This window comes from Lissotriton vulgaris, chromosome 1_1 (genome assembly GCF_964263255.1).
Source record: "Lissotriton vulgaris chromosome 1_1, aLisVul1.2, whole genome shotgun sequence".
Classification (NCBI taxonomy): Eukaryota; Metazoa; Chordata; class Amphibia; order Caudata; family Salamandridae; genus Lissotriton; species Lissotriton vulgaris.
In genome coordinates, this window is record NC_141685.1 from 753,722,085 (window position 1) to 753,737,652 (window position 15,568).

Consider the following 15,568-nt stretch of genomic DNA (forward strand, 5'->3'; position numbering starts at 1 on the left):
GAGCAGGCAAGGTGTTAACATGAAGAAGTGTAAATATTCCAACTAAAAGAGGGAAGTACCCAAAATTGGAACCCCTATTTGGGATATAAAAACTTTTAAATATTGTAACATATTATACAAGATAATCAAGAACTGGAAAGGTCCGCCATGGGACAGAAAAACTTTGGTGGAAAAAAGACAGACTCTAATTCACTGTGAATTGAAGTTATATCCACGGAGATATGGAAATAGAACCCTGATCCAATCATTGGAACAAAACCTTTTGCCTCTTTCTTCTCTCCTTTCCTTCCCCATTCTTCTTCTCTTCCCAACCCCATCTCTTCCCTTCTCTCCCCTCCCTCTCTTTCTTCTTTTTTGGTAACATAATGGAAGGCAACAAATGAAGAAATATAGAACAATGTAATGAAGGACAATCATTAATTTTTGATGTACTTCACCATGACTTTATGAGTTGTCTGACATATTCTCCTATATGTTCCCATCTCCTGGACGGCCAACATGCAGAGAAAGTTTTTTGATTTTGGATGTTTAATGTGTACTTTGTAAGTATTGTGATATTTAGTACTTTACTGTAATGGAATAAGAAAATGGCGACCACTATGCTGCCTCGAACTGTAAGCAAGGTTGACAGTCTAGAGGAGCAATGGAAAGGGAAAAAGGGTATTGCACATAGCACTTCAAAAATGGTCTAGACTCCAGGGACTCTGTGGTCCAGTGGAAGGCTAGGAGTAGCCGAAACACGTAGGCCGTCCAATTTTCTGCACGGTATCTTTGCACATGGTGTGTGAATAAAAAATCATTTTGAAAAGCCTTACCTATTGCTGTGCCGTGACTCCGCCGTGAGGGATATAGAGGCGAGAGATTCTTAAGTAATGTATATATATATACTGGCCTCCCATTACCCATTTTTGAAGTAGATGAGGAGATGGGTTTTTTAGTGGAGGAAAGGTTGCGCACTTTGCGACCACGCCAAAAGAACACAACAACAACCGCAGAAACAAAAAAAGACGGGAAAGGAGAAGGAAATGCAAAGAAAGGAGGATGGAACAACAACAAGAAAACAAATCAGACATGGTAGAAGAAAAAACAGAATTAAATCTATCCATTGTCAATTTGTCGGATGTAACCTTAACAAAGGCGGAGCAGCAACTTCTACTATTGGGTCTCAATTTCTGCCCTGAACAGAATTTTAAATATGCGCCCACTAGAGTAGATGTATATCGTTTCATCCGAAAACTTAAATTGAAAAAATTCTTTGCACTTCAAAAATTAAAATCCTCTTCTAACAAAGACACTAACACTGGCATGAACAATATTGAAAGCATGGCACAACTTACTGCCTCTGATGTACCACTATTTCTCGACATAAATGATTTAGACAATGCTACCAACTCTCAACCCTTGATCAATGACGACGAAACCAGCACACAAAAAAGATTGGAAAAAATTCATGTGGCTCACAAAGGTGCTGGAATCACACCATTCAAAGGTAAATCTGATTTTGTCCCGATCATGGCAAAAGATGCAGTAGATGTTTTTCAGGATTGTGTAATTGCTGACATCAAGGATTTGTACAAAAAAACTAACAATCAAAAGAAAAAGAAGTACAATGTGCAACGGGCTAAATACTTTGAACTGATGAAAAAGTTAAAAGACAACCCCAATATTGTAATAAAAACTGCCGATAAGGGGGGTAACATTGTTATTTGGCCAAAATCTGAATACTCTGCTGAGGCATTAAGACAATTGCAAGATCTGGCATGTTATATGAAATCTAACAACAAAGAGTATTCAAAAGCTAATGAGGTTTTGCACAAACTGCTTCTGAAATATCGCAGAGAAGGCCTCATATCTGCTGATGAATTTAAATTTATGTACAATGAGCATCCTGTTCTGCCGTCTCTGTACCTCATTCCCAAGGTCCACAAAGGAACAAAACCTATTCCGGGAAGGCCCATCATCTCCGCTATTAACAGCTGTGGAGAAAATGTGGGACAGTATATAGACTTTTTCCTGCAGGATTGGGTCCACAAACTCCCAAGTTTTGTCCGTGATAGAACTGACTTTTTAGCGAAAATAGAGGATCTGGAATGGCAGACTGATATGTTACTCATTACCCTTGATGTTGAACAATTATACACCAGTATCTCTAATCAGGATGGTTTTAATGCAACTACTTACTATCTTGGCCAACGACCTGCTGAAATGTATGAACACAATAAGGTGATTCTAATTTTAATTAATTGGTGTTTAAACAACAACTACTTTACATTTGGCAAAGAAGTCTGGAAACAATTGAGGGGTGTGGCCATGGGGGCCTGTTTCTCCCTCAGCTATGCGTGTTTACACGTTGGCTGGTGGGAGTAGCAGGTCCTCCAGGTCCAACACAAAACCTGGGTGCGAGAGAAAATTGTCAAATATCTTAGATATATCGATGACATTTTTATTGCGTGGCAAGGGGATGAAGAAGAAGCACAAACTTTCATTGCTGAAATTAACAACAATCCCCTTAACTTAAGATTTACTTCCAATATAAGTGCCAAGCAAGCTGAATTTTTAGATGTCAAGATATATATAGATGACAACAATCACATCCAGACTACTTTGCACAGAAAGGCCACGGCTGGTAATACCACACTCCATGCCTCAAGCCTACATCCAAAGCACACTATCCACAGCATACCATACGGAGAAATCCTAAGGTTAAAGAGAATATATAGTACTGCTGTGGATTTCCAACGTTGCACTGACGAATTGAAAGTCCGGATGAGAGCTCGTGGTTATTCTGACCAAATTTTCAACCAGGCTCTAGTAAAGGCTGAGAAACTGTCTAGAGCCAGTTTACTGGTTAACAAAAATAGTATGCTCACCAATGAAAGTGAAACAGAAGATACAGAGTGTCCTAGATTTATTACTGACTATAGCAGCCAGGAAAATAAAATCAGACAGATCATAAACAAACACTGGTCTACCATTCAAACTGACACTGTTTTGGGATGCATGCTACCTGACAAACCCTTAGTGACATTTAGACGAGCACAAAATATGGGCGCTATTCTTGATCAAAGTAGCCCTGAATTGCAACAAAAGCCAAACTGGCTAGTATCAGCAGATTTCAGAAAGTGCACCTCTTGCAGAGCGTGCAAAAACGGAATCAATAAGACCCATTATAGAACCCCGTTTTCTACTGCTGATATTCCGATCAAAGGTAGTCACACGTGTAAAACTGAATTTGCTGTGTACGTCCTGACGTGCACTTGCGGCCTCAACTATATTGGCAGTACAAAACAGCAAGTGCACGTTAGGATTTTGCAACATATCAGGGCTATCCTCCATAGCGACCAGGCATACCCGGTGGCTCGCCATTTTGAGAGCACGCATAACAAAGACCTTAACTGTCTCTCGTATTATGTGATAGCGTCTGTCCCAAAACCTAGAAGAGGTGGCAACAGGGAGCTTAAGTTAAGGAGATTAGAGTCAAGTTTGATCCTTGAATTTGATAGCAAATGGCCGAATGGCCTTAACAACACGGAGGATCTACGCCATTTTTTATAACTACTTACTCTAAATATCTGTAAATCATAAATGTCTCGTATTATCCAGGCTTCCTGCTAGCACCCTTTTTACCCCCTAGATATGTCAGGCTCCCTGTGATCTAGGGTGGCATTCTGTTTTTCATGAATTCGCCTTATAAATATATTTCTGTCCATACATTGTAATTTAAGTGGCTGGTCAAGTTCCTTGTCAGCCACTTTTCTAATTAGTGCTCTGCTTCCTCCTATAAAATATATATATACATATATATATTTTTTCACTGGGTTTTTAGGTATATATATATATTTTTTGTACCTTAGATGTGAGAACTGATTTTAACACTTATTTATAACATGTGGTGTCTTTTTCTATAACTTTTAAATGATGATTTATTTATACTGGTATTAATAGGTTTTATGTATGCATTTATTCAGACCAACAATTAGGAAAAAAACTTTTTATTTCCTTTGGGTCTAGATGAGCATGCATGTACCATTTACACAGAATTTTATCATCAGAAGCTCTCAGCACTTTGTTTCCCTTTTCCGTATAATCAATTTTCCCTCCATTGGCACTTATGCACTTTATTTATCTCCATGAATTGCAGATTGCGATTCAATAATACTGTTAAAATTTGCACTTTCATCACTAGTCCCGTCCCCCTATCTATTAATAGGTCGCGATTTTTTGCACAATTTGTTGAATGTACCTCCAACAAATGAAATAATTGTGATCAATTTAATTGTTCTATGCATATTGCATAATTTTTGTACTTTTTGCCAATTTGCACAGGCCTTTTTGCTAGGATTTGCACAGGGATTTATCCCACAATACTGTTATTACTATTGCACAATTTTGCACATGTGTTATTGCTTATATAGCCATCCGCTATAAATTGCACAGGGATTTATCCCAAAGCATTTAAAAAAGCAGAAATATATCTGTTTTTATTGTATGGTTATTTATTAAGCAATTTTGCACATAGGCCTGTGCCTGTTTTGGGATTTATCCAATAATATCCAAATATTTGTACAATTGTCATGCACAAGAAAATAATGGAACAATTAACTAAAAAATGGAATTTATATTTATGATTTTGACATCGCGTTGCATATAAACCTTTTGTTTATGTCTATGATCATGTGACCTGAGAGAGAAAGGGCGGGGAGGCGGGCTTGCACTATAAAAATGAAAAAATAACGTTGAATCGATGCATGTGAACAAGGGCTTTGGAAGCCCGAAACGCGTCTTGCCCTCGCTATTTTCAACCCTTGGAAAATAAAATCTTCTGTGTATCCAGTCCGTGGTCCGTCTCCTCATTGCCTGGAGGGTTCTGATTTCTACTAGAACCAGTAGTGCCTGTTCTTTGGAGTTTGCGCAGATATATATATATATATATATATTTATATGTTTGTGTGTGTGTGTTTTTTTTTTTAACAACTCTTAATTGACAAATCGCATAAAAGATACAGCTCTCCGTACCCCGGAGGAACTGCGGCAAATACAGTACAGCATATTCAGCGATTCAGTTTACAATAATTTAAAAAGAACCCCCAACCCCTTACCCCAACTACCCTGACCCACCCCCTCCCCTACCTATCCCCTGCACGGCGTCTCTCCTGTATAGAGTGTACATACATGACAATAAGGTATGGAGCTTCTCACTCATGTGCCCGTCACATCCGCCCCTCCACATCTCTTGTCGGTGCCGGAGGTTCCAGCCACAGACCCCTGTAGTCCGCCCATCTTCTCCAGATTTTATAATGCTTTGTGGGGCAGTCTCTGGCCTCAAATATCGGCCGCTCCAGACCCATGTAGAAGTCTAGTGTGTGTGTGTTTAAGTAATAAAAAATTTGCAATTTTTTTTAACATGGGGGAGAAGTAGGGGCATGTTTTCAATAAACTGGCGGAGAGCCGTGTAGCTCCAAAATGGCAACTTCGCACTCTGTCAGTTTAAAAACACAGGGTTGCACCATATTCACAAGAATGTGGCACACCCCTGCATTTCCTCTAGCGCTGGTGTTAAATCCAGCTGCATAGCGCCAATGCAGGCCCCCTTGCACCATAGTGCAAGGGTGTCTGCGTTACAGGGAATAATTGTTCATGTGCACGAAAGTGTCCCTTCCCGCACATAAACAATCACTAATGGCGATTTGTAGCTTCTATGTGTGCTACTTTGTGCAGCACACATAAAAGTTGCATATCATCATTTTTAATGATTGTTAACATGCAGGAAGGGAAACCTTTCTGCACATGAACAATCACTAGTGGCGATTTGCTCTTTCTATGTGTACTGCATAATGCAACACTAATAGAAACAGCAAAACCAAGGAAAAATTGTAATTTCTCGTTTCACCAGATTAAGACCAGGTATTCCCTAGTCTTATTTTTGGCACTGCCCAAATTTACGCCACCCTTGTAAATAGGAGGCAGTGTCAAAAGCAATGGGTTTTGCGGCAGAAAGCATACTGCAACACTCATTGTCACCCTAAGTGCTACATGAAAAGGAGTCTTATTTAGAAGGCGGTGATAAGCCACATTAGATGGCTTAACACCGCTTTGTGAATAAGGCAAAGGACCTAGAATACCATAAAAAGTGATGTTCTGGTGATGATAAGCCCTTTTAAATATGCCCGCAGTGTCTTGTGAGTTAGAAGTGACAGGACCCTTTTGACTCCCAGTGGACTTCGTAGACTGATTAGGTGAGCGTTTGAATGTTGGGACGAGAAGACAGGTTTAGAATGCTGAGTTTGCATTAAGACGCTGATGAATAAAGACGTGTAAAACTACCCTTCGTGTATGGCACGGTCATTTATTAGTGCCCTGGCTGGGTAGAACGCTACAAACATATCTTGAAAACTGGTAGACATTGGAGAGATTGTTAATTTCTAAAGACATTCATTTAGTGTCTCAACTTAACTACCTCGTTCAGCGAGGTAGTTAGAAACGGGAGGGGAGTAACCCAAGCTAAACCTAAACCCCAAAGTCGGGCCATAGTCCCCGCAATTCCACCAAGCGACGCTCCAGAGAAACTAGGAAGTAAGGATACTTTCAGAGAAAGCCAGGGAGGGAAGAAAAGTTCTGGCCGCTGCCAGGGAAAAGGATCTGTTCTAATGAGCTCTCATGTTTCAACATATAACATTCACCTAAATAAGTCCCCATCAGTGTACCTAATTAACATACCAAAGTTGCCTACTGGTAGGGACCGTGAAACACCCGAAGCATTGACGAATAAAGCTATACATTGGATCAGGTATGTTAGAGGATGTAGGTCAGTTATTAGGGAGGACATTCTTCGTGCAGTAAGGCTTTCTTTTCCAGGTGATGCATATGATTGTATCAAACTTTTCTTTAAAAACCCTATGATAGCAGGAGAATTACTAAATATAGAATTTAGATCTTGTTCCCCGGATCATTCCAAGATTCAGATGAGATCAACTCCTCCCTCGAATTGGCTAAACGTCAGTAGAAATCAAGACAGGGGCTCCCCTATGGCAAATTCAAGTCTAGATTGCAATGATTGACTACAACCACAAGAACCCTTAGAAGTATCCAGTGAGCAAACTAATGACGAAATCACTGGGCAGGATCCTACTAGTGTCTCGGATGACGCCCCTAAAACTCCCCCCAAGATGGCCTATACACCATCTCTGTCTATTATTCCATTTGCTATCGCAGAGGAAGTTCATACTGACGGTATTGCACCTACCAATGGCAAACCTGGATCGGTTCTGTCATGGAATATAGCAGGCCTAAATTCCAAAGTAGAATCACCAGAGTGGGCATCCTTTATAAACCAGTATGAAATATGCTTATTTCAGGAAACCTGGTTATTAGAACCAATGCATTTCCCAGGATACTTGAATTATAGCATTATAGCAGAGAGGCGTGGGAGAGGCCGCCCATCTGGTGGTCTGACAATATGGGTCAGACAGGATCTTGCCATAAAAATTAAAGCCATAACTACAAATCATAGTGATCTGCAGGCATTAAAACTCGAGTTTTCCAATAAAGAGCCCATTTATATTTTTAATATTTATGCTCGCAGCACTGGAGGCAAGAAATCTGTAGTTATGTTATGTTATGTTAAAAATAATTTGTTAAGCGCACTGCCACCGATTGATTTCCTGGTGCTGATAAAAGACAGAGAACGAAGCCTGAGGACATGAAAATGTTGGGATTACTGGTATGCTTGTCGGTATACACTTGTTACAACGCAACTTTTACAACTACCTACTGTTACAACGCAACTTTTACAACGCATTGCGCTGGGGGGCGCTCTAGGATAGGGAATAAGTATAATTTACTATCCAACACCTTCCCTAGTGTCCACGGGGACTGGAGTTAGAATAGTAAATTATACTTACCACTATCCAGCACCTCAAAGCGCTATGCGTTGTAATGGTATGCGTTGTAATGGTCGCGTTGTAATAGTAGGTAGTTGTAATGGTATGCGTTGTAACATGGTACATCCATGCTTGTCTGAAGAGCCAAGTTTTTAATGCTTTCCTAAAAGACATGAGGTCCGGACAGATTGTTAATTTCTAAAGACATTCATCATGGCCCCGATGTAGGTAAACGCGATTTTCCGATTACAAAATACCGAGGCGGGCCGAATCGGTATTCTGAAATCGGAAAACGAGATGTAGGAAAAAAATACCGATTGAAAACCGATTCGGTCGGCATCGGTAATGAGATTCGGTACGTTCCGATTCAGCTCGGTCCGAATCGGAAATTACCGAATCGGCCAACAACGAATCGGAAAACACCGAATCGGCTACCACCGAATCGGATATTTCCGATTCGGCGAATACCGATTCGGTAAAAGCCGATTCGGTAAAAACCGAATCGGCAATCATAGACCCATGGCGAAAAAGCCCATAGGAATGCATTGCATGAACCGATTCGGCTTTTACCGAATCGGATAATACCGATTCGGATTTTACCGATTCGGATTTTACCGAATCGGTAAAAGCCGACTCGGCAATAGGCGATTCAGCCAATGAGGTGGCTCCCCCTCCCCCACCCAAACAGGGAGTGGCAACCCTGGCAGGTGCAGCCAATTAAGAAGTTTCTAGAAGTGTCTGGAAAGCCTGCCTGAGCCCAACACACAGTTAGCAGCAGTGGGAGAAGGAGGTTGCAGACTGAGCAGGAGCAGGAGAAAATGGCAGATCAGGCAGGAAGCCAGAAGTCCTCCCAAAAGAGGAAGCCCAAATTCACCACCACAGAACTTCAGGTGCTGGTTGAGGAGGTGGTGAGGGTGCACCGCCAGCTCTTTGGCAAGCTGTCCCTCAACGTGCCAGACAGCACCAAGAGGAGATTGTGGGCCGACATCGCCCAGAAGGTCAATGCTGCTGGAGTCACCCCCAGGTCCATTGAGGAACTTAAGAAAAGGTTTTATGACCTCCGCAGCCTCACGAAGAGGAAGCTGGCCGACCTCCAAAGGCAGGCTGGACACACCGGAGGAGGCAAGAACCCGGCGCCACCCCTCACCGAGCTGGAGGAAATTGTCTCCAGCACCATCGAGAGGGAGAGCATCGTAGGGATCGGGACCCTGGACAGCACTGCGATGGCCACAGCTACAGGTAAGAAGCATGCGCATCATGACACACCCTACCAGACACCTCCCCATTAGACACAATGCATAGGCAAACACCAGCACTGTACTGTCACCAACATACAAGAGACAAGCATCATGGTACATGTAGTCAGCAGAAGTTAGCCAAATATGTCAGTGCAGAATCACAAGACAGGAAACAGTGTGACACGGTGTAAGGAGATGCAAGGACATGTGGAATGCCATAATTGTACTGACTGTAATACATCGGCACTCAGTTTACAAATGCTTCTTTGTACCTAGGGGCACCATCAGGCAGCACCACTGTGGCAGCAGAGGGAGCTTCGACTTCAAATACTGCAGTGGCAGGGCCGAGCACCAGCCAGCCTGGCCAGGAGGAGGAGGATGAGGATGAGGAAGGAGACACCCCAGGGCTTGGAATGGAGGGAGTCCTGGTGATTGATTTCCAGGCAGTGCACTCCCCAGTACTGCCCAGCTCACCCCCCTTGCAATTTTCACCATACAACTCCCCTACAAGGCAGACCATTCCGCCGACAACAGCTCCTGCCACAACCGTGGCCTTGCCACCCGTCCAACCTGTCGTGGGAGCAGGGGCTCCGGGACCGGCCAGCACCACACCACCACCAGTGGCACCCCAGCCCACTCAGCAGGCTGGAGGCAGCAGTGCCAGACGCCGTGCCACCACCACCACCACTGCTGCACCAGCACGGGAGGGCAGTGTGTTCCTGGGCCTGGAGGGCCAGATGGTAAAAATCCAGCGCCAACAGGCCAAATCCACCATGGCCTGCCAACGCCAGCTCCTGCAGCACAACCTGCAGATGGGGGAGTTGGTGAAGGGGTTCCAGGCTGTTGTGGACAGCAACAAGGAGGTGGCAGCAGGGTTGGGCAGGCTGACCACTGCCATCACCCACTCCTCTGCCAGGCAGGAGGAGCATGAGGTTGCGCGCAGGAGGGATGCCCGGGTGCTCAACCGGGCCATGGCCCGCCTTGCAGCGGCGACCGCACAGCTGTGCCATCGCAGCTCAAATCAGGAATCGGCACTCAGTCAGCATACAGCTGAGCTGACTAGGGGGATGGCCAGGATCACCACGGCCATGGAGGCCATGTTAATATCAAACGCCGCCTCCAATCCTGCCCTGGACCTGGGTGATGCTGGAGACAGCAGCAGCCGCAGCAGCCCGGCCAGCGCTGCTTCAGAGCCAAGGAGGAGCACCAGGCGATCCGCTGATGCTGCTGGCCATTCGGAGGGGGCCGAGGGACACCCCAGTGGGTCTGGAAAGCGGGCCAAAAAATAGGCTGGCAAGGGGGGATGAGCAAACCAGAACCCTGGACTTTATTTTCGTTAACAATCTCCATTATTTGATGCACATCAGTGCTGTAACTGTGGTGCATCATTATTAAAACTTTTTTTTTCCAAGCAACATTTAGCTGTCTTTGCATCTGTACTCAGTCAGAAATAGTTCTCAGTGATCTCCTCACGTCTGTATCTGCCATCACATGGCGTACACACCCCAGCTGGCTGTGTCAGTGGCACAGCTTCGTCGTCGTCATAGTCCTCGTAGTCAGACAACTCCACCTCAGTGCCCTTCTTGACCGCAAGGTTGTGTAACATTGCACATACAGCTATGATCTTGCAGCAGGTGATGGGGGTATACTGCCTTGCACCTCCACTCTTGTGCAGGCATCTGAATCTACTTTTCCAGATGCCAAAGGTCCGTTCAACAACATTCCTGGTGCGTATGTGGGCCCGGTTATACCTCCTTTGGCTGGGTGTGGAGGGGTTGAGGTAGGGGGTGAGTATGAATGAGCGGAGGGCATATGCACTGTCGCCTGGAAGAGAAAGGGGTCACATTAGACACATGCATACATGTATTACACCTACCTACTATGTGTTATGGGGGTCTGATGATGTGGCTCACCTAGGAGGTATCCTTCTCCAAAATCGCCAGCCATCAGCCGTGCATATATGCCGCTCTGTTGGAATATATATGAGTCATGGGTACTTCCTGGAAATTTTGCTACCAGGTCTGTGATGGTGCACTTGGCATTGCAGATCACCTGCACGTTGATGGTGTGTGTAGATTTCCGATTGCGGTATATGTATTCGGTGTCCGCTGGTGGGCAAATCGGAATATGCGTGCCATCTATGCAACCGATGACTTGGGGAAAGTGTGCCATCTGGTAGAAGTCCGCTTTGGTTTGTAGCAGTTCTGCGTGGGTTGCAGGGAATGAGATGTATTGGTCCATCCTGTCTATCATGGCGTCAAGGAATATGTGGAAGAACCTTGACAGGCTGCTCTGGCTCACCCCTCCTGCTGCTGCTACTCCACTTTGATAGCTGCCAGACGCTACCAGGTGTAGGCTGCATAGCACCTGGACGTGCGCAGGGATGGCGTGTGCCCTTGGGGTGTGGTGGTCCAAGTATGGCTTAAGGTCCCTGATGAGCTCAAGTATGGTGTCAGAGTCCAGCCTGTATCTCTGTAGGATCTCAGCCTCAGTGAGCATGAACAGGGTTATCCTCTGTCTGTAGACCTGTTCATTTCTTAGCCATTCCCTCTGTCCTTCCTGCTGTAGCCGTAGCCGCCTCGCAATGACATAGAAAGCTGCCATCCTGCAAGTTGCAATGCATTTTGGGACTGTTTATATGGGTTGGAGTTGGTTACCACCTGATTGCAATCCATGGTAAATACCGAGTGAATTCTACCGATTTTGAGCCGATTTCGGTGTTTCTGTGCCTCCCTACATCTCCCCAACTGTCGGAATCGGGGAATTTCCCGATCGGAGATTCATACGAATCGGCATGTTTTCCGATTCGGATCATGTCCGAATCGGTATTTTTTCCGATTCGGTACATGGACCGAATCGGTGATTTTCCGATTCGGTGTCACTAACGAATCGGTAGTAGGACCGAATCGGTGATTTTCCGATTCGGTGTCACTAACGAATCGGTAGTAGGACCGAATCGGTGATTTTCCGATTCGGTGTCACTAACGAATCGGTAGTAGGACCGAATCGGTGATTTTCCGATTCGGTGTCACTAACGAATCGGTACATGGACCGATTCGGTCTTTGTAACCGAATCGGTGTTTTTCCGATTCGTTACATATCCGATTTTCGGTATGTACGTATCGGATTCTTTCACATTCGGTACACATTCCGAATCGGTTTTCTATCCGATTCGTTCTGTTTTTGGGTCCCTACATCTCGATGGCTGTTTACCGATCGGTAAGGGCCAAAAATCGGTATTTTCGGCCGATACCGATCGGTAAAGCCCTACCTACATCGGGCCCTTAGTGTCTCAACTTATTATAGGCAACAGAGTTCATGGAAGTATTACATTGCAGCAAAACATATTTAACCTATGATGAGAGAACTGGTTATCCAGATATGCATGCATTCACAAATGTATGTTAATCTGGATAGATGGGAAGTTGGTATCAAAATGAATACCACATTTAGAATTAATTGGTAATGAGTTAACATCATTCATTTTTCATATATATGAGCATGTTAGCCGTAGGCAAACCAGTGACTGTATCTGGCAAATTCACACTGCTACATTGAATATAAAGTGGGAATAATTACAAGTGGCCAGTAATTCCCGATGGGGCTGGTGAAAGGAATTACCATATCCTTTGTGAATCCAAGTTGTGTGGTTATACTACGACTCTGAATTTGTTTAGTAGGTGAAAATTTAGGATGAAAATGGAGAAACAAAGGTCCTTTTCCCTGCACCGGCGCACAATGGGCTGTTGTGCGCCAGCGCAGGCATCTTTGCACCATGGTGCAACGGTGCCTGTGTTGCAAGGATGATTATTTGTGCAGGAAGGAAAACCTTTGTTTCTGGTCCAGGGAGGACCTGTCTTGGCAGTTCGGGCTGGACTGTTCCCATGAGGCACAGGATCAAGCCTGATTTGCATGTGGCCAGCTCTAAACTGGGGTGGCATAGTGAGCAAAAGAAAGATGGATTTAACCCAGATGGCTTGACGGGGTGAATGTTTTGACTAGTTCTGCATTCCGTCCATCAATTGTTTGTCTTTTGCTTCCTCGCCCTAAGTGTACTTGGTATGCCCAGACCTGGGTCCCGGGCTCACTGTCCCACTGGATTCACGCTATCCTGGTTGATGAGGGGTAAAAAACCAAAACCGGTCCTAGGATGCTTGGTTCTGGTCTAGGGAGAACCTGGCGTGGCAGTTCGGGCTGGACTGTTCCCATGAGGCACAGGGTCAAGACTGATTTGCATATGGCCAGGTCGAAACTGGGGTGGCATGATGAGCAAACAAATGATGGATTTAACCCAGATCTCTTGACTTTGGGTGAATGTTTTGATTAGTTCTGCATTCTGTCCAACAATTGTGGGTCATTTGCTTCTTCGCCATAAGTGTGCCGGGTATATCCAGACGTGGATTCCAGGCTCACTGGATTCAAACTATGTTGGCTGATGATGGGTGAAACCCTGAAACCGGTCCAAGGATGCTTGTTTCTGGTCCAGGGAGGACCTGGCTTGGCAGTTCGGGGTGGGCTTTCCCCATGAGGCACAGGGTCAAGACTGATTTGCATATGACCAGGTCTAAACTGGGGAGTCATTGTAAGAAAAAGAAGGATGGATGGTCCTAGGATGCTTGTTTCCGGACCTGGCTTGGTAGTTTGGGCTGGACTGTTCCCATGAGGCACAGGGTCAAGACTGATTTGCATATGACCAGATCTAAACTGGGGTGGCATGGTGAGCAGATGAATGCTGGATTTAATCCAGAACTCTTGACTGGGAGTGAATGTTTTGATTAGTACTGCATTCCATCAATCAATTGTGTGTCTTTTGCTTCCTCGGCCTAAGTGCGCCGGGTATGCCCAGGCGTGGGGTTTGGGCTCACTGTACCACTAGATTCAAGCTATCCTGGCTGATGAGGGGTGAAATCCCGAAACTGGTCCTAGGATGCTTGTTTCTGGTGCAGGAGGACCTGGCTTGGCAGTTTGGGCTGGACTGTTCCCATGAGGCACAGGGTCAAGACTAATTTGCATATGGCCAGGTCTAAACTGGGGTGGCATGGTGAGCAAAAGAATGATGGATTTAATCCATATTTATTGACTGGGTGGAATGTTTTGATTAGTTCTGCATTCCGTCAATCAATTGTGTGTCTTTTGCTTCCTCACCCTAAGTGCTCTGGGTATGCTCAGACTTGGGTCCCGGGCTCACTGTGCCACTGGATTCAAGCTAGCCTGGCTGATGAGTGCTGAAACCCCGAAACCGGTCCTAGGATGCTTGTTTCCGGTACAGTAGGACCTGGCTAGGCAGTTCGGGCTGGACTGCTCCCATGAGGCACACGGTCAAGACTGGTTTGCATATGGCCAGGTCTAAACTTGGGTGGCAGGGTGAGCAAATAATGATGGATTTAACCCAGATCTCTTGAGTGGGGTGAATGTTTTGATTAGTTCTGCATTCCGTCCATAAATTGTGTGTTTTTTACAACACAAAGGGGCGCATTTATGGGAAAGTCACACAATGCGGCGCAGCAAGCCATCTTGCAGCACTGCATGACAGAGAAAGGGCAGGCATGCCCCGTATTTAAGGCAATAAGGTGCATTCCTGTCCTTTCTCTTGCACCCTTTTGGTAGCCTAGCGCCAACGCAGGCACTCTTGAACCATGGTGCAGCGGTGCCTGTGTTGCATGCAGGATGTGGCACATTCCTGCACACAAAAAAAATCCGGGGAGGCATACTCCTCTTTCTTTGTGTGCTGCAGAATGCAGCACACATAGAAAGAGGAAGAAACAAGGAGAAATAGAAATATTTCTCCTCGTTCCCCCTCCCCTGGGAAGGTGTAAGATTTTGTGCAACCCCAGGTTTACAAGTTTTTGTAAATCGAACGATATGTTAAAATCCATGGAAGTTGCGTGGGAACGCCCATGCAATGCCCATGAAATGCCTCCCGGGGCAGAGTAATGCAATGCAGTGATTTGAGCTGCGTTGCGTTAAAAGATTTTTGAAGCCACGCTGAGCCTTTGCGTGGCTTACAAAATCTGACTTCAAGGGGGGTAACAGTCATTCCTGGAATGTTTTCAAATAAACCCACTGCTGGGGCAAAAACGGGCGCAGTTCTAACATTGGGGTGAATCCAATTTAGATCAAACCCAACCCATAATAGTCCCAATACAGACCCCTGAAGATTCATACGCCTTGCAGCAATAGATTTTCTATTCTAGCTCTTGCTGAAAACAACCACGCTGAGGTGTCCTGGTTAGATGAAACAAACAATAGTTCCTTGATATCAGTTGTAAAACATCTATGTAATATGGTGGAAAGTATGCAATCTAAGATTGACCATTTGACTACCGTAATTAATAACATGAGGGTAGTCTCTGATCAAGGTTTATGTGGCCCTATGGCAGCCAAATCACCGGGGCTAAATCTTCCGGGTGCAACGAGTTGCACCCGGAATGTTTGCGCTCCACCGACCTC

The 15,568-nt window shown here is 45.0% G+C and overlaps 2 protein-coding genes across 2 annotated transcripts in view; one reads left to right on the top strand and one right to left on the bottom strand.

Moving 5' to 3' along the window:
* LOC147747765 (regulator of G protein signaling 8-like) overlaps nucleotides 1-15,568 on the bottom strand; it is a 491,729-nt gene that overhangs the window by 235,227 nt on the left and 240,934 nt on the right. The window lies entirely within an intron of this gene.
* Nucleotides 8,699-15,568, top strand: part of LOC147747767 (uncharacterized) — a 63,221-nt gene continuing 56,351 nt past the window's right edge. The window contains exons 1-2 of the mRNA XM_086935969.1: nucleotides 8,699-9,119; nucleotides 9,395-9,787. Coding sequence (XP_086792095.1) covers nucleotides 8,699-9,119; nucleotides 9,395-9,787 — 814 coding nt within the window. The remainder of the gene's footprint in view (nucleotides 9,120-9,394; nucleotides 9,788-15,568) is intronic.